General features: G+C 41.7%; 1 protein-coding gene across 3 annotated transcripts; it reads right to left on the bottom strand.

Moving 5' to 3' along the window:
• Positions 1–2,273: 2,273 nt before the first annotated feature.
• Positions 2,274–18,936, bottom strand: ARRDC3 (arrestin domain containing 3). Of its 3 annotated transcripts, none has more exons than XR_013843547.1 (8): positions 18,032–18,588; positions 12,999–13,080; positions 10,699–10,846; positions 8,121–8,223; positions 7,503–7,759; positions 7,235–7,397; positions 6,413–6,602; positions 2,274–4,605 (listed from the first exon to the last, which is right to left on the bottom strand). XR_013843547.1 is itself a non-coding variant. In XM_079995713.1 (8 exons), exons 1-8 carry the CDS (start codon positions 18,886–18,888, stop codon positions 4,549–4,551), a joined length of 1,011 nt encoding a protein of 336 aa, XP_079851839.1. In that variant the 5' UTR covers positions 18,889–18,936; the 3' UTR covers positions 2,274–4,548. The 3 variants fall into 3 exon arrangements, 2 of the variants coding, with proteins under 2 accessions (XP_079851839.1, XP_079851838.1); XM_079995713.1 differs by lacking the exon at positions 18,032–18,588 and adding an exon at positions 18,843–18,936 and having other exon boundaries at positions 6,413–6,567; XM_079995712.1 differs by having other exon boundaries at positions 6,413–6,567; positions 18,032–18,587.
• Between the last annotated feature and the right edge of the window lie 84 nt (positions 18,937–19,020).

The raw sequence follows: 19,020 nt of genomic DNA, 5'->3' as shown, positions 1-19,020 counted from the left end.
TCAAAAATATTGGAATTCTGTCCCAACAGCATATCTGATTGATCAGATCAGAGTACTTCCCAGTATGGATGGATGAGAAAGAACAAAAGCCAACCTTGCAAACCTACATTTCTCCAATGAAAATTCTTGTTGTTTAGTTGTTTAGTCGTGTCCGACTCGACGTGCCAAGGCACTCCTGTCTTCCACTGCCTCCTGCACCAATGAAAATAGGGACATTCTGTTCTACATCAGGAAGCTTCTACTGTGAGATCTCATCACACACATATATGTCATATACATATACATCCGTCACCTTGAGCCAATTACCTCTCCACCTAACCTACCTCACAGGGTTGTTGTAAAGAAAAATGTGTGTGAGAAGGGATCATGGACAACACCTTCAGTGGATAAATGAAATGAAATAAAAATATATTTGCAAGCTGCCTTGAGTCCCTGTCAGGGAAAAAGGCAGGTGGTAGTGGTAATAGAAACTTTGAAAAAGATCAGGAAGATACCAGAGAGTAAATCCTTTTGAACTCGGTAGGACTTCGTTCTGAGTAAAAATGCTTAGGATTGCAATTAAAGGCTGCAGTCTTTACCCAGTTACCTGAGAGTAAGCTGCATTGAATACAGTGGGACTTACTTCTGAGCAGACATGTAGGCTTGCATGGTAAGGCTCCACTTACGATAAAGGAACAAACACTTCCTAAAAGATGGCTGGCTGCTTAAGTATTGCAATTAAAGAATTTAAAGTGGTTACGTTTTTCTTCAAAATTATAGGAAGAGTTTTGTATGACAGCTTCACCATTTCCTTCATTTGTTGCAGGCTTTATTTAGTATAAACAGGACTCCATTTTTGCACTTACACACACACAACGAAGGCTCCAGTTTCATAAAAGAATGGGGTATGTGTGTCCTGATCTCTCCAACTGTTCTTCGCGAGGAAGGGAGGAAAAAGGAAAACTGGAACATTCCAGGATCAAATCAGAAACCAGGAGGGCTTCTGTAATTCCGGGACTGTCCTTGGAAATTAGGGATACTTGGAAGCTATGACCTAAGAATTCCAAAATATAAAGTTGGCTTTTGTTGTCCCAGGTAGGCCTGCATCAGGGAGCAACAATGGAGACAGGAGAAGCAGCAGAGAGTGATCGGGTGGGTTGGTGGGTGTGTAAGTGTAACTTTCTGCTAGTTATTAGACAATTTCATTCTCCTAGTATTTTAAAAGATGCTCATTACTCTGCAAATTAATTTTATATGCCCCACAGAGATCACTAGTTTGGCAACTGTCACGTTTATAAAATAAGTATGGGAATTTGTGCTGTCCCCTTGCAACCATGTTAGAAACATATGCCAAATTTTCTTGTGAGATCTTTTTAATTTTTAAAAGAAACCTGAAAGTTGAAGAAATCATGAGCAATGGTTGCTTAAACTTAGAATCACAGAATCAGAGCTGGAAGGGACCACAAGGGTCATTTAGTCCAAGCCCCTGCAATGCAGGAATCTTTTTTGGCCAACATGGGGCTCAAACCCATGAACCTGAGATTAAAAGTCTCATACTCTACCGAGTTATCCTTTACTTCAATAAATAGTTTTGCTACGATCTTCAGTGAGGGAGGAAGTTGCTCCATTTGACTTAGCAGCCCTCTCCACCCCCTACAGCATGGGTGCAATTACCACACACGGAGAGTTTGTTATAGGGCACAAGGAAGACTCCTCCCAGTCTGTGTACATAAACATAGTATCAGACCATTATGGGAAATGGCCTGTACATGCCTTCTACAGTCTAGCCCATCTCTCCACACCAACAATTCATTCCTGTTCCAAGATGGCTTAACTGAGGTTGTGCACACACCTACCATTCACAATCACAGTCTGGTGTGATGCCTATTCACTTGGATGAATGAATGGACACAGGGTTCTCGAATACCCTACGGTGAACATTGTGCATGCAATTGCTGCACCTGCAGTGGTCTTCATCGAACACATGCAAGTATGACAAACAACTGCTTTTTGTTTCTCCATATAAAATCGCTAAATTAAAAGCTGCTGGTGTCTTGTGTTTTTTTTAAAAAAAGGTTTATTATCCACAAGGAAGAGCAATAGGAAAAATTAAGTTCTTTTCCACATATTGTTGTCTTGAAACAAGAGTCTACAAGGACATATTCAGCACCAAACAAAAAGAAAAAGAAAAGAAAAAGAAAAAAATATATAATACAAACAGCCATTGAATATACTCTATAAAGCAAACATTAAATATTGCACTTGTTTTTCTAACATTTTGGATTTTATTCCCCCCCCCCAATTTTTTTTAAAAAAATTGGGGAGATTTTGAAGACTGGACTACAGCTCAGAACCTCATATTTTACAATGTCCAGAAATTGACCAATATCTTATGAAATCAAAATAATAGTAATGCCACATGTGTAGGATTTTTTTTTTTGTAAAAACAATTTTTATTTAATAGTGTTCACAACTTTAAACCTGTTCAGAAAATTAATGTGATGCAATGCCAATTACTACAATATTGGTCAATCCTGCTTCATATGGAAATTTCCATCATACTGTGATAAATGTAATGCTATGCATAACAGCAATTGTTCCCTAGTTGGTTGAAACAGCAAAGGAAAAAGGAAGAAAACCACCAAATGCCCTTTTATGTCACTATCCCATCAAAAATATTCTCAAAATTGTGTGTAGAAGAGGGACATTCACAAAATTGCTTAGCACGATTGTTAAAAAAAGTTCCATCACTCAGTTTCCTTATTACCCAGTATATGAAGTTTGCTTGCTGAAGGCCAAACTCTTTTAAGTGAATCACTTAAAACGTGACTCATTTTATACTGGGGTTTTTTTTTTCACCCTGTTATTGTTCAAACATGAATTGTTGTCCATGTTTCTGAAAGGCCACTTATGGAAAAGCCTGTCCTGTTTGTTATGCTATGAAGCTTCAACAATGGTTATAAAGCATGGAGCCTTAATGCAGGAGCCACACTACTGTAAATCTGAACATCAGGAAGGCTGCATTTGGTAAAAATAATAATAATCAGTCGTGAGTTTGTTCCTGAAGAGGACAGTTGTGTGTCAAAGTATATCTTTAATGCTGAAATACTAGCATTTGTGTCAAGAGCCTCTCACACCCATCATCCACCAGTTTATTCTTTGTAATCTGTGCTGAACATCACTCTGAATTATGCAGTCAAAGCAATTCTAGTTACTAATTTTACTAGTATAATTCTTCACTCTTGGAGAGAGTGGCAGTCCTTGGGAAATCTTTTCCAAAAGGATCCCCTTTCTATCCTTTAAAATACACTGTTCATTTGAGAAAAGACTCCCTCTCATCCCAACTAAAAGTTCAGTACAAATATTTTACACAAGTTTGTGGTCATGGGATAACTACGTATAAAAATAAATTCATTTTCCCCATCCCATCTCACTGGTCGAGAAACTCCTATGTGAAGCACGATATGAATTCTACACAACTTTTCTCCAGTAACTCTTGGCTGACAAATGTTGGGTGCTAACTTATGTGGCTCATCTTAAAAAAAACCACCGTAACTTGACCAAGCCCTTCTTCATCATGTCTCATGTTTTGGAAAGATAATAAGAAATGAGGATGAGCTCCTTTGTGTATGTCCCTTTTCCAAACCAAACAAAAAAGTAACGAAAACAGGAAGGAAAAAAAAATTTCAACAGTGCAACATAAAACACAAATAGCATTTCAACATTTTGGCAAGTGATGAGTTCACCTGAGATTAAGTGATTTTTAGGCAGTCTGTAACAAAATTCTTCTTTGCGGTAATAGTAGAAAGGCAACAAATTCTTAAAAGGAATCAAGAAGGTATACAATCTTGACGAAGACTCCTATTGGTTTTCTTCGGTTATTTCCCCCCCGCATATCTGTTGCTTATCTACTACAGTAGGCTGCAAAACATACAGCAAGGATTGGCTTGAAGGCATTGATGTTTATAATAAATCCACAGCAGGATCCAAGCTGAAGAAGTGATACGTGGATCAGTCTTATTAGGACAATTCTGAGCATGTGCATATGCAGGAAAAGTCCAGACTATATTGTTTGTTTTTCTAAATAAAAAAAGTCAGTGCATTTGTCATCGTAAAGTTTTCAAAGCTTTCTTTTGCTCCTTGTTGTGCGGACCACAAACAAGTTAAGAAGGGGGTAACAACAGTCTAACATAAATGAGAAAAAGCTGTAGTGACACCGAACCGCACAACATAAGCATTGAGCATGTGCAAATTTTCAAATCAAAAGAGGATGTCGTCCCTCTTGCAACACGGTGAGTGTTTTGACACATGAGTGTAGGCTATTAAGGCTGCTCTTAGTATGTGCCAGTATACAACAGGGAGGAAAAGCTCAGATCTTCAAGCATGATGAGCAGTCCTATGATGTTTGCTGTAGGCTTCAAAAGCATAATCGCAGGTTGTTTCAGTATTTCACCTTTTCTTTTATGCAAGAACTTCCTTTTAATGTGTTGTCTCCGTAGGACACCTTTATCCGCAACACGGCGAAAATACATCTCAGACCCAAGTCAACTCTTCTTATGAGGCATTCCTTCAGCGAGAGGGGCAGGATGGCCTGTCATCTGAGGGCTGATCTGGGTTTGGATCAATCTGAGCAAAGGAGAGAAAAAAAGTTAATGCTTTGCTGTTGCTTTTCAAAACAAAAACAGCAACACCACCTTTCTAGAACAAAGGAGCCTTAATCATGAAAAATGCTAAAAATGTTAATTTTATTTGAAAACATTTAGAATTTCCATGCTATTTTGCACATTTATTTTGGTTTGGCATCCATTTTTAGAGGGCACTATGTTGTTTTCAGTTAATGCATCTTCCTCATTTACAATGTATGAAATAGCCTGGAAGGCTGTTCAGAAGAGGAATGAGAAAACAAGTTGTCAACTCAAGTGCCTTATTTTATCAGGAGCCTTCTTACTGGCAATCATTGAATGTGCCAATCCAGAGAACTTCAAGCCACAGAATGCTATATGGGAGTCCACCATAACTAAAACAGATGCACACCACTCTGTGCTCAGTTACAGCCACACACAGCTAAAATTGACGTGACTGCTAATGTTGCAATCCTATCCACACTTTCCACACTGAACACAGTGCCAGTGCTGAATAGCACAGTCATCCTTCAGTTGAGGAAAACATTTAAAGCAGTTAATTACAAAATCAACTTGGTATCTTGCGTTTAAAGCCACATAATTTTATTGATTTTAAAAAGAGGAATGAATCAGCTGAAGTGTAGGTACATTTCATGTATCTGTTTTTGTATGTAACACATTGGTTCACATATATTTATACTGGATGAGCAAGTTGTAACAAACAATGAACTGGGCAGAGTTGGAAACTGAACTAGTTTTTTAAAAAACCGTACACATCATCATATGTTGCTACATAATGGTCAAGTCCTTAAACAAGCATTACTTTTCTATTATTATGACAGAGCCCTACTAATTAAAATCAAAACAGCTGAGTCTTGAGCAGGGGTTGGTAAACCAAGGTCCGCTGGCTGGATCAGGCCCAACTGTCTTCAGGATCCAGCCTGCAGACTGTCTGTGGATCGGTGTGGGGATTGTGTTTGTTTGGGCTGCGCCATTCCCCCCCCCCGCACCATTCTATCCCCCCCTCTCTCACACACGCTGTGGTGGCACCTCTTCCCTCCTCCCGCCCTGCGTGGACGAGGAAGGGGGCTGGGCTGAGCGACATTTTAAGCAGCCCCTCTCTGGAGCCAGCCCTTTCATGCTGCTCATCTTCCCTCCGCCGCCGCCCTGGTGCTCCTGTGGGCCAGAGAATGGAGCAGACAAGCTCGTTCTTCCTACCCACGAGAAGCAGCAGCAGCAGCAGCAGCCTCTGGGAAGGTTATGCACAGCAGCTGGGATTGGGGAGGAGGACTACTTGCTCCCTCGCCTCTTCTTCCAGCTCCTCCCCCGGTGCCACTTCTCTTGCCCGCCACAAGGTCTGAGGGACAGTGGACCAGCCCACGGATAATAATAAAAAAATGCCGACCCCTAGTTTTGAGCATGTTTACCTGTAAGTTGCAGCCCAAGCTAATTAACCATTGGGACTATAAACTGTAATGAATTACTTTGCCTGTTTCTAGTGAAAGATGTATTTCCAAATTTAAGTGATCAGCCAGTTATTGCTATATAAAAGATGCACTGCAGCAGACGTTTGCCAATAATATATTAATCTAATATAGAAGAACCAGAAGGAATCGGGTAAGCTGAAATAGTCTGCATGAGCCAATGACTACTGCCTAGTAACTGCCTAGTCCAAGCAGGCAGAGTAAGGCCACCTAGGATGAAGTATGGATTGCATGGTCTTGGGGGATATTCTAGGAAGAATAGCACATGCAAAACATAGTCTTATTTTAAAATGGAATGCAGACTTCGCTATGTACTTGTAACCTTACCTCAGAATAGAGTGGAGGAGGCAGAAATCGGAACTCCTGGATATAGGCGAATAATGGTCCTTGAAGTGCTCTTTCAAAGTCATCGCAAGCAGCTACAGGTGCTAGGCTGGACTGTCTCTGCTCTTCTGTGACCACTTCTGCATAGCTAGGAGGTGCTGAAGGCAAAAGTACACGCAGTTCGAACAATGTTCTTATGCATGTCAAGATATATAACATGACAAATATATTAAACTTTAGTTATTGTGATTTGCACAAGGTAGATATAAGAAAGGCTCAACAGCTGGTCTGTTTGCTCTAATTTTATTGGACAGTTTTGGTAAACTTATGGCTGGATGCTAAAGCAGGTTTACCATCATGCACAGGAAACTACATGCATGCTCAAACTGTTTTTGTGCAATGTCAGAGGAGGAAGCTAGCGAGACACTGTCACCTCTTGAATGTTAGGTGAGAAATACCAAGAAGTGATAACATAATTCAAGGAATTAAGGTTTTATCTACAAGAAGCCTTGGAGACTACAGGTCAAGAAGGCCAAAAAAAAAAAGAAAGTGTGTTGATATCTTTCATATCTGTTGATTGTAAGCCTCTTCTAAAATAGTACAATTCAACAGACGTTATGGTAGCTCAGCCCTAAAAATTTTTTTCCAGGGGAGAGCAGGCCTGAGTTTCCTGCTGTCAGAATGATACCATGGTGATTCCTAGCAGATAATTCCACCAGCGTGCAACAGGATTATCAAAGTTTGTATTAGTAAGATACTAAGAGAATAAAGTGCTCATGTAAGAATACACCAACGAACAATATAGAATCTATGTGGTCAAATTACCTTCGGGTCTTTCAGGCAGTGTCAGACCAAGCCAATTCATGTTCATGCTACACTGGCTGCTCACACTTGAAGTTCTGCTGCCAAACGGGTGTAAAGGGATAGTACCAATGACAAGTGGTAAATTAAGAAATAAGTCCATTGCACCTGGAATATCCACGTATACCTAGAGGATAAGCAACACAAATTTATGCGAAGTTGAAACTATACATCCACGATGAATATTTGTATTAAGAGCATTGAATATCTAAAGGTTACATTAAGTTCCTACCATTAGAGAATATTCCACGCGGATTATACTGCAATCAAGGATAGAGGGAGAGACGGGTGGAATTTTTAACTGCTTGCCATTCCAGGTTTCTGTCTTCCCCGATGACAGGGATTCCCCACGCAAGTTGGCAACAAGCTGCTTTACTTCCTTCATTTTCCCTTTCGCATAGAATGCCTGTGTTTGATAAATGGCAGCTTTTGGCACCACCATCCGGGAGGAACAGTTCTCAATCTCTGCGAAGATCTGAATTGATTCACCTTCAATGAAACAGAGAACAGATACATTAGATGAAAGGAAGACAACTCAACTTAAAATTCAAACATTGCAGCTGGTAATACTATTCTTGCTTAGTCTAGCAATGCTAAGAACATACAACAGTTCAATGGGAAGAGTTCTAGGATCAACCCCAACAAGATTATGGGAGCATGTACAACCTCCATCCCATTCAAATAAATGGAAAAACAAACTGGTTGCAAATGATCTGAATTATGCCCCTAGACAGTAAAGATGCAAAACTAATGTATGCATCAGTTGGTAGGACATTCTGTTTTGCTGAATCCAGGAAGCCCACTCAGAAAGCCACATCCTCCCATTTGAAAAAGAACTCATGTTACATACCTGGGGTATAGCCCTTCCTTTCGATTTTGGCACTTAAGGATATTGGGCCTGAGGTACAAAACCAGCAACAGAGAGTCTTTTCTTTTGTGCCTGCTTGGGGTGACTGAAAGCAAAAGAGAATAAAAATATTAAACATTTACATTTTTAGCTCAGTGGAAGTAACACAGCTCTGTATATTCGCAGGGTTGCTTCCAGACAGCAGCTTTTCAGCAAAGGTAACTACAAACCCAGATATGAAACAGAGAGTACCCTATTAAAGAGAGTACCCTATCTGTTATCATGAGGGTTTGAACATATAGTTGCAGTTTTTGCACAAAGGTTGCTGTTCCCTCCCATGCTGATTTTGCTAGTGCATCTGGACGAGCAATGATCAACAGAGTTTTGGGCAGAATTCACACCTGTCTGGCTATCATGTCAATGTGCCCGTTACCATTACAACGGTAGAAGAAAGCTAATGTCTGGAAGTGTCCAAATGTCACAGAACGTGATTCCTTGTCTCCCTTACCCATTACATGAGAAAACTAACTGTGTGGGTAAAGTAGGTGAGCTTCCATTAAATCTGCTTCCAACATTGTTGGAAATGGGTTCATAGTAAAATACAAAAAAGAAAAAACACCTATCAATTTTCTCACTCCTTAAATCAGTATACTTGCACTTAAGACTAAGTGTACTAGGTAAGCTTAATGGTAGAGTATGTAATATACATTAAAAGGCTTAATGCCTGATATATTCAAGTAGGACTGGGGGGAAAAGTCTGTCTGAAACCTTGGTTGGGGAGCTGCAGTCTATAGACCAGTGAGTGGCCCTTCAGATAATGTTCGACTACAACACCCATCATCCCTGACTGTTGGGTCATGCTGGCTGGGACTGATGGGGCTGGAGTTCAACAACACCTGGAGGTTCCCCACCCCTAGTATAGACAATCCTTGGACTAATGTACTGCTTTGGTATACGGCAGCTTCATAGGTTTCTAAATTAATCCTGACGAATATAATAGGAATGATCGTAACCATGCTTATTTGGACACTGGTTTAAATGAGATTTGCTGCCAAGTAAATATACTTCAGAGTGCAATATAAATATGAAAAAAAATGCAACAGACTGCATCTTAAAGCCAGATCCACAATGTAATTATGCTCTCAAATTCTTGTTCTTAAACCTCAGGTTTAGGCCCAGAGGTAAGCACCAGGTCTTGTGCACTGTTTCGTTCTCCCCTACCTCACCTTTATATATATATAAACTTTGAAGACAGGGTGCCTGAGTACACTGCAAAGTTCAGTGATGGTAAGATTCCCCCAGCCCCTTGACATCTTAATATGCCCAGAGGCACTCTATGCATTTATGTTATGGGTATGTGCCCCAAGTATTTTAAGTATCCATCAACACATATGCTAAGGCTCAAAGTCTAAACAAACTTAAAGCCAGATTTTATGCACACCTGGAAATAAGCTTCACTTAACTCCGTTAATTAAGACTTCCTTCCACTCAAACATGCATGCAGGCATGCTAAATGGTTGTAATGCTTACCAAGTATCTAGAAATCAACTTACTGTATGAAATGAAGCTTACTTTCAAATAAGTAAATTCTGGTTCATGATCTTAGAATATAAGCCAGATAGACATTCTAAGTATATGTGTTTAGAATGATCGTTTTTTTTAACCTATTGTAATAAGCCCAAATTGAGTGAAGCCATATACCCGAATTCCAAAAGCTTTCCCAATTTCAGTATGAATTACTTCCAGGTATGCGTGCCTTAAGTCTGAAATTCTCAAAACATTTAATAGTGTTGCCTTCTGAACATTTATTGCATGAAGTGATGTCTCACATCACCCTTTATTTTGGACACCAACATTCATTTCTTGACAGGAAGGTACACAAAGGTAATTACATTCTTGTTTCCCCACCCCATATGAAAACAATTCCTTGTCCAAACCCACAAAAATCTATAGAAATATTCATGTTGATTTTGGTGGGTTTTAGATACAGTCCTATGTCCTCCCAGATAAAATGACTTTTCAGCCATAAGCAAAAAGAACCCTGTTTCAATGGACTTTTCTTTACGTGTTCCATTTTCACATATTTAATTAAAATCCAGGAGATAATAAAATAGTTCAGGTCAGATTGAAATAATCTTATTAAAATGTCAAAACATTTATCAAAATAAGATTTTATGATAACATACAGAAGTATGATCATTTCTCCCCATTTGATAGGTAAATTATCAGTAGTAGAATAATGAATAATGCACGGCAGTACAATTGGTTTGGTTTTTTTTACATTGCTTGATCAAGCTGCAACATTCTCAAGCTGAAGTTTCTTGCAGAAATACAACTGTTCCATATAGCAGTTAATTTTTATTAGAACAGTTAAAATACATTACTTTAAAAACAGGCAGCTTAAAAATACTTGATTAAATTATTATAACAATGTTACCACTTACTGGGTCATTATAGACTTATACTTTAAAGTATTTCACTGTACTTAACAATTATTGTTACACGTTTTGATATTTCATGGACCATGTGTTGCTGTTTTTTATGCCAAAAACAAAGAATGAGTAATTCTGTCAATTCTTACCAGTAATGAAGGAGTGTTGATATCTATATGTTCAAAGACTGTAAATTCCTTCTTTAATTTTACTGGTAGAAGCCAAGGCCTGTGCAATTCTGCTTTCACCCAATAGCGCACACTGCCATGTCTGCCTTCAAATGAGGTAGCAAGTGGTCTGTTCAGGACACAAAGGTCAAAGCTGAATGAGTCTTTATTTCTGTTGTTGTCTAGCTTAAGTATACAGTGGGTAATAATAAGTTGTACTGTACTGTTAATGCATCATAGTATGTAATTAAGGATAATTTGTAGGATTTTGATGTTCAATTAGTTTGGGAGAAATATCTCTGTAGTTAAGATTAATTGCTGAGCAGATATACAGAATACAACCATATCTGTACCGAAATTGCACTGTAGAATGCTACAAGGAAACATTAATCCAACCCACAACCCAGTTAAGCTGAAGTACTTGGATAAACACAACTTACTCCAGTTGAATTGGAGCACAACGAATTTAAATCCAAGTGTTCCACCTTAACCTCATTTGGGACCAGGTGATGTTTCTTTATTCTCACAAGGAATCACTTTTTAAATCTAGGGAGTAGCTAAATGAGGCCAACAAACTGCTTTGAAATAGTTGACTTCCAGAAAGACCCTAACCAGTAAGTATTTCAGTTCATATATGTTTTCAAGGTCAGAGTCAATGAATGTAGGAGATGCTCCTTCAATTCCTGTAGTGCTTGACTGTTCCTTAATAGTTACAGGTATGTTCTCAGGCATGAGAAGATACGAAATTATTTTATTTAACCACTTTATGCTTGTATTTGAAAAGCTGTTTTTCAGAACTTCCAGGGGAAAAACAGCATCCATCTGTATACTCTGAAACTTTAATGGAGGCATACAGGAAATCTGTTAGAGCCAGAATGACATCATTAAATTTCTTGGTATTAAGAATGCACCTAGAATAGCAGAATTAAAATGATAACATTATACATTATTTTCAGCTAATATACACTTATCTATGCTACTAAGAAACAGGCTTATTAAAAAAGAATCACAACTATTAGAGGTTGAGTTGATGGCTTTGGTGTCTCATCATTCTCATGCCAGTTCTGTAACCTAGAGGTCAGCTAACCTTTTCTCATCTAAGTTTGCAGGGTACATTTCTACAGGTTGCCCTGCATAAGTAGTTCTGTCTTGAGAATTTTCTATAGATCCTTTTCCCTCATAAGTTTCATCAATTAACATACTGGTTGCCTTGTACATTAATTATACTCCAAAAACATACTTTTTAAAAGTAGCCTTCTGACTGGAGTAACTAAATTTTGTCATATTGCATCTTTGGAAAGGAACCCCATGGGATGCTGAGCACCTGCAAATGCCACATAGGCTAGAAAACTGCAGGCACTCAAAAGAAGGCTCTGCGTGAGCTTTCAATATGCAACACGAAAGCAGTGACTGCATCGTTTTGCTGCAAGGCTTACAAACATGGTTATTATTCCAATTTCCTTTATGAAAATCTCCTCTCAGCCTTCCATCCTTCGTTGTTTCCTCCAGTCACTTTCTATGTATATCTATCTATAATCTCATAATGTTTAAGCCACTGATGTGCATATATATCACTCCCCCTCTCTTATAGTATTTGAACTCATAATCTTACAATGTATTTTCAGACCTTCCTCCTAATTTCCTATTTTTAAAACACTTTAATGCTACTAATTCCTTTGTCATTACCTTCCTTTGACCTATATCTCCTCTTCTTCTATTCCTCTAATTCTGGCTTTCTTTATATAATCACTATCTTACAAACGCCGAGCCACTGCCTTCATTGAACATTTCCTCAACACTCATATTTTATCCTGCTTTGTTCTGATTTATGTCTTCCTGGCTGTTATGTTTCAACATGTTCAACTGAAACAACAAGCTATACAGTTCTGTACACCCTTAATTTGATGTGGAAGTCATGCCAGCAGCTCTAAAAGGACCAGTGATCAATCGTTTATCCCATTTGTAGCAAACCAACTAGGTCATGAGCTGAGCAAATAGAGTATCTTGGGTGGGGAACAGGATTTAAAAGGGGATTACTGACCAAAGGGCAATAGTTGATCCAGTTTTTCCCCATTATTTTCCTATTATGAATTAAAGCAGTCTCTTAATAGTTGATCAGGACAATGCCCTTGCAGCATTTTCTAGTGCAATCTCCATGACCATTGAAAAGGGTTTTTTCTTCCCTCTGCCCCATCTCAACCTATGAGTTTTAGGACTATTGATTTGTTGCCAGTATGCTCTTTGCCAGTCTCTGACACAACCCAAGTAGCACATATACTTACGTCTGTGGAAGCTCAAAGCTGAATGCATATTCGTGCCGTCCTGAATGAATGATGTGGAGGCCTTCTTCAGAATTGTCATCATCTAGGAGGGAAAAACCCAATATGCTATTCCACCTGTAAATATTGTACACATATCTTAATATATAATACAGGATTTGCACAGAGAGGAATCAGTGTAAGCATTATTAGTGGGGAGGGGCAAAACTGAAAACATCACCCTCAGTTTTGTTGTTCCATTGACCTGAATAGCTTTCTATTATAGTAAGTGGTCTGTGATTAATTCCCAATATGAATTTTAGTTTCAAATTGTTATATTAATAACAATTCTTTGAATATATTTAAATTCAGCAGCTACTTTTATTTCAGCAATATTCATCCCTGCTAACTTTTCTTATGTTATCTTCCCCTGTGTCTGAATTCAGGCTGCAACCTCCTTGCAGGTTAAGGTTGTATTTAATCTACTATGCACCAATGTGCCTGCTACATTTTTTATTGCTTACTGATTAATGCTTAACAGCAATATTAAAAATAATAATACTGATTTAATACCAAGTACTGTATTTAGCTTATCGTCTGGTCAAAGTCATTATAATTATTTCCAAATAAGGCATTTTAAGAATACGGGTTTTTACTGAAACCCATTCAAACATAAAACTTTCTTCGCCCTTTTAAGGACACCTTGAAAGTGTTAGAAATTGACATTGACAATACAGTACCACACAATTGGAAATATCTCAAAAGCTGTTTTTGGACTGAATCTAGCTGAGGAGATGAAGTACAGAGGCAGGAGAAGGCAATGTTCGTTTTAAAGGTGACCTTCCTTGCCCTTCGAATTCCTGGATACCTTAAATATCAAGGAAGGCTCGATTGAAATTCCCACAAAACTAGAAAAAGGGCTGCATATCTCTCAAGACGTGGAGAGGGAAATTCGGGTTAAGACTATATTGTTAAGCTTTGTGGTAATATATGCAAAGGGTGATCAAGCACCGAATCTAAAGGTGCAAATCAGTTAGCCATGCCTTCTGACTGGTGCCCTTGAAATTCATGGGGGGGGGGCACAAAAGTCATTGCATGACAAAGGACAGCTTGCTTCTCTGCCCACACCCTCCAGGCTCAAAAGATTATTATACAGAGAGAACCGTAAAGGAACTAAGAATGCCATTACGTACAGGCAAAACGTACTAAATCTAAATGCAGGTTAAAACTCCCTGGCGTCTTCATAATGTAGAAACGGTGGGTCATTATAATTGTCTGTTTTTCCTGAAAGAAAAGCTTTCGTGTGATTCGTGTTAGTGTACGTGGTTTTTAAATATATATATCTGTTAATTTTTTCCCACTGGGGTTTTTGTTTTTAGAATCTTCCCCCTTTTCCTTCTTTCCTCCCCCCTTTCTGCCAGCTCAGCAGTTTCCCTTCAGCCTCAGCAAGAAGAGCAGCAGCAGCCGAGCTGTGGTAAACAAGTGCTGAGCTGTCAATCACAGACTAGACTCAAGCAGGAGAGGACCGGCCTAAACCGGTGCGAGCAGAGTCCCAGCCAGCCAGCCGCTCATATGCATACAGTATACATTGCGCTTCCCGAGCCAGCCTATTTGCTCAGCGGCTCCGCACCCCTCAACCGAACTTGCTTCGTTGTAGGCGTCATGGAAGGGGGAGGGGGGAAAGGGAGGGAGAGAAGAACAGCCGCTTCTTTCCCTTCTTCGGCTTCCGGTCCCCAATGCTTGGCATGGCATGGCGTGCCTCAGCAATGCCCTTTCCGGCTAACCGGTGGAACGTGACAAAAGGCAGCGGCCGCCTCGCCGCAATTAAAGCAAAATGCAAAAGATGGGGGGGCAGAAAACGGGGTTCGCTTCTGCAAAACTGCATCCAGGGAACTTTTAGGTCTGCTAAACGCAAAGGCTGCAGTTAAGCGGGACGTGGGGATCCAAGGCACGCGCACCCCCCTTGCAAATATACCTTTGCCTGAAATAAAGGAAAGCTGCTTGCCTTGTCCTGTAGGGGGAAGTTCTGTAATTTGGGGGGGGGGGGATGATTATCTTTAGAATAAGGAATCCATCTCCCATTTTAGGTCCGCAGCCATTCTGGGTGACACGGGTGCTAACCCGGGCACCTGCACATTCAGGGTAGAACTGGCAGAACACGTGCTTTGCATAGACACGGTTGCACACGTTCAGTCGCTGGGGAAGGCTGCTGCCCGCCAGTGCCTGCGATACCGAGCTAAGTGGACCAACGATCTAGCTCCCCTGTAAGGGGCATCTTTATGTTATTGCGTTTCTTGGGGGGAATCCCGGTTCTGCGCGGTTTAAGGCCGCACCCAGCCAACATTATATTTCTCCAGCAGATATACGCATGTAGGGTGTAGAGATTGATTGCCAATTCCCGCAGGCTTCCAATGGCTGCATTTAGAGGCCCAACCCCAACTGGCATGGCATTTGAGCAAGGCTTGCTGTTGATGTCATAACTTGTTACACACACACACACGAAATATTCGGCCATGTTCACTGGGTTTGACCTCGCCAATGCTAATTTGTGGAAAAGAGTGGACTTTGGTTGTACGTGACGGCGCGCACATCCACATCCCGACGCTGATGGAATCCACATGTTCAAGACCCCCCCCCCCCATTTCCGAGCATCCGCGGCTAAGACGTGGCAACAAGGAGCCTTGCAGATAGGTCGGCCCGCAATCCGATGCGCCCTTTTATGCACCCGAGGGACTAGGAAAGATCCCGCTAAAGAATCCGGGGGCGGCCCCCCCCCATTGTTTTAATGGGTCTGAACTTAACTGCGGGGGGGGGGTAGAGAAAAGGCTTCAGTATGCAACTTTCACCAACACACAAAATGCACTGGAGAAGCCCGGGGCCCGTCTCGCGAGGTGCAACAGCAGCAGGTGCGAGCGAGCAAAGGCCCTTGCAGTGCAGGGCGCGTGTATGCACTTCCACACGTGCCGGCCACCTAAGTCAAGCGCTCCAGGGCCGCACACAAAGCAGCTGCGGCGGGACAAAGGGGAGCCCGTAGCGGAAGACAATCCGCGACCGAGAAGACAAGGCACCCGAAAGCCCGTCCGCGCAGCCGCCCGCCTTGCAAGACACTGGCGAGATCCGGAAACGAGAGCCCCGCCTCCTCTCGCCGCTCCTCCCTCCCCCCGCCCTCTCGGGCTCACCCGCCTCCCAATCAAGACCAGGCATTACCTTAGCAACAGGCTAACAAACCCCGGCGGGCCAATGACGGTGCGGGTGCTGGGCGGGGCTTCCTTCCGCGAGCACGCTAGGCTGAGCAGGGTTTCTGCCTTCCGCGGCTAAGTCATTGAAACTCCCTCGGCCAGCTTGCCTTGGTGCTGGCGCGAGAGGGGAGAGGGCAGAGGGCGCGGGGCTCACCAGCCAAGCAGGCCACTCGCTGCCTTTGGCGGCACGGGGGAGAAGGATGAACGTGCTCAGCCAAGGTCCTCCCGCTAGGTTCAGATACTCGAAAGCTTAGGTTTCTGCCATTATAAAGACACACAAGCACACACACTCACGGGTGGTTGGGGTCCTAGGACGCAGCTACGGCATTAACAGGTGCAAGCTCAGTTCTGCTTTCTGGAAAAAGGCACTGAAAAGAGTCTCTTATTTCACTTGCAGCCCATCTTAAAGAGCTGCATTGGTTATTTGTGCATGCGTGGCTTGGATGCTTTTGCGCCTTTTGCATATCTGTTACTGAGCAGCAGCATTTTAAGATTCACAGTGCCGGGGGTAGGCTATGCACTTTTGCACACCAGCTGAATTAAAGGGTATGCAGTTTTAAGACTGCATAAAATTCTTCCACTTCCCTGATTAATACGTTTCACCCGCCCATCCTTTGCGTGCAATGCAATATATACTGTGCAACTTCCTAGTGCATTAAAAAACAAAAGCACGACACTCGATCTGAGCCTTCTACAAAATTCTCGTGTCCGCAGCAAATCTACTGCATATATGTGTGTGTATATATATTTATACATATAAGAGAAAGCGCAAGGAAAAATTACATAACCAGTTTTAACATTTTCTTGTGCTAGGAATTAAGTCATCGCCACCACCTGACGCGTAGAACCAATCTGCTGAGAGGAGAAGGAGCACCCCCTCCCTTCTCTTCAGTACTGGTCCCAAACAGGATTGAACCGCTTCTAACAAAGGGTGGAAACTTCAGAAAAACAACCTTAGAGTCTCCTATACTTGCACACTGATGCCATTTGGAACAATAGATTAACAATGCGAAGACCAATTAATCCCTCGACGAGGTTGATCCTCGTTTTCCAAATTAATGTGGCTCTCAAATTGTAGAATTCTTCGGGATGACACAGCCCATGGGATGGACTGCAGAAGTCCCCAACTTCGAAATGATGCCCTAATTCAATAATGGATTCGCCTACATGAGGGTTCTCCACCCACCCCTAACATAGCTTTTACATATGGCTCGTTGGCAGAAGCGTTATAAAAGAACAAGGCGGATTTCCCAACTTTTCCGAGCTTAAGGGAAAGGGAACGTGGACCTACACGTGGGGTGCTGAAAGCAAGTGTCAAAATAAACCGCAGGGAACCCTTTCTCTTGCTAACAATTCTCCATCCTGAAGGCGACATCACTTGCCAGCTCGAAACCCCGAACTGGTGGCATTAGCAAAACAATTGTTGGGGATCATTTAGGTTTCGGTAGGTTGATGCAAAATCCCCCACCCCACATTAAATTTCTTTTTAATTATGAAGTGGATAGGATCTCTTAAAGTGCAGGCTGGAGTTGGAGAAAAGTCTTTATCTGGAGCCACTTTATAGATGCACCGAGATCTTGGGGGGGGGGTCACCCTATTTGCTTCCTTACACATTCTATGGCTTTAAATAGCTATGCATCTGACGCGGTGCTCCTAAACACTTACAGGAGAGCAAGTTCCATTGCATTCAGTGGGGTTTACTTCTGAGTAAGCGTGCTAGGGATCAGACTGCAGTGATCAAAATAAATTTGCCTTCCGATAGAAACCCCCCCAAACAACCCGTCATTTTAGAGTAATCAGTTAAAAATGCAGACTTACCTCTTTCGTGTCCAATTAAGATATCTTTATGGTTAAAATATTCTACTTCTTCAGTGTAATTCTGTGTGTAGGCAGTGTTGGATCCAGCATTTCTAGATTCAGTCCAGCGTACTTTTGCATGTCCTCTTGCATGGATTTTAAGCGATTTGACTCTAATTTCCCCAGTCACTTCTAAATTCACCCTTCCTGAGACTGTATCCCCGCTAGAATAGACGGGGACGTTGCTGTCATTAAGACAGTCAAAGCTTATTGTCAAACTCTTCACCTTCCCCAGCACCATGTTGAGTTTTTTGTTTTTCAATATAACAAAAGTCTATAAAAATATACTGTAAGAAAAAAGGAGGGGGAAGAGAGAAAAAAGTCAAGATCTCATATAAAAATGCGATCTCCGCCTGACACACTGATCAGCTCCTCTGCCCTGCGAAAAAGGCTGCGGGCAGGATCAGCGTGTTCCCTACGAGCACTTCATCGGGGTTGCTTAAAAAGTAGGCAAGGCGAGACGCCGCGCACAGCTGCTCTCCGGCTCTGTGGTCTCCTTACAAAGACAAGCGCCTGGCCGCTGCCTGCTCGCTTTAAGGAGCTTTGTGAAAAACAACCCCAGCGCGCAGGCGCGGCGCTTCTCCCCTTATACAGTAGGTGTAACAGAGGCAGAGCGGCGCGCTCGGCTGCGTGCAAGGCAGTCGCCTTCCCTTTCGCGTGCAATGAAAGCTGCCTTTGCAGCGAGAGCGGCGGTTTACGGCCGTCAGAAGAGGAATGCATTGCTTTCCTAGGCTGTGGAAGCAAGAAATGGTCAGAGGTGAAGGGGGCTTACCGGTTAGAGCTCCTCCAAACAGCCGAGCCCAGCTTAGAAACCTCATAGCGTTTCATGCTAGGTAGTGATGGGGGCAGCTGTCTTGCAATGGCTGCAGGGCAACCTGCATTACAAAGAAGCGAAATTATTGTTTTAAAAAAATACCACGGCATACCAGGAATAACACTAAATGGGAGCA

The sequence above is a fragment of the Podarcis cretensis genome (assembly GCF_951804945.1).
Source record: "Podarcis cretensis genome assembly, chromosome: 11".
In the NCBI taxonomy this organism is placed as follows: Eukaryota; Metazoa; Chordata; class Lepidosauria; order Squamata; family Lacertidae; genus Podarcis; species Podarcis cretensis.
Note: the sequence above shows the minus strand (reverse complement) of the source record. Positions and strands in the feature narration are given on the sequence as shown.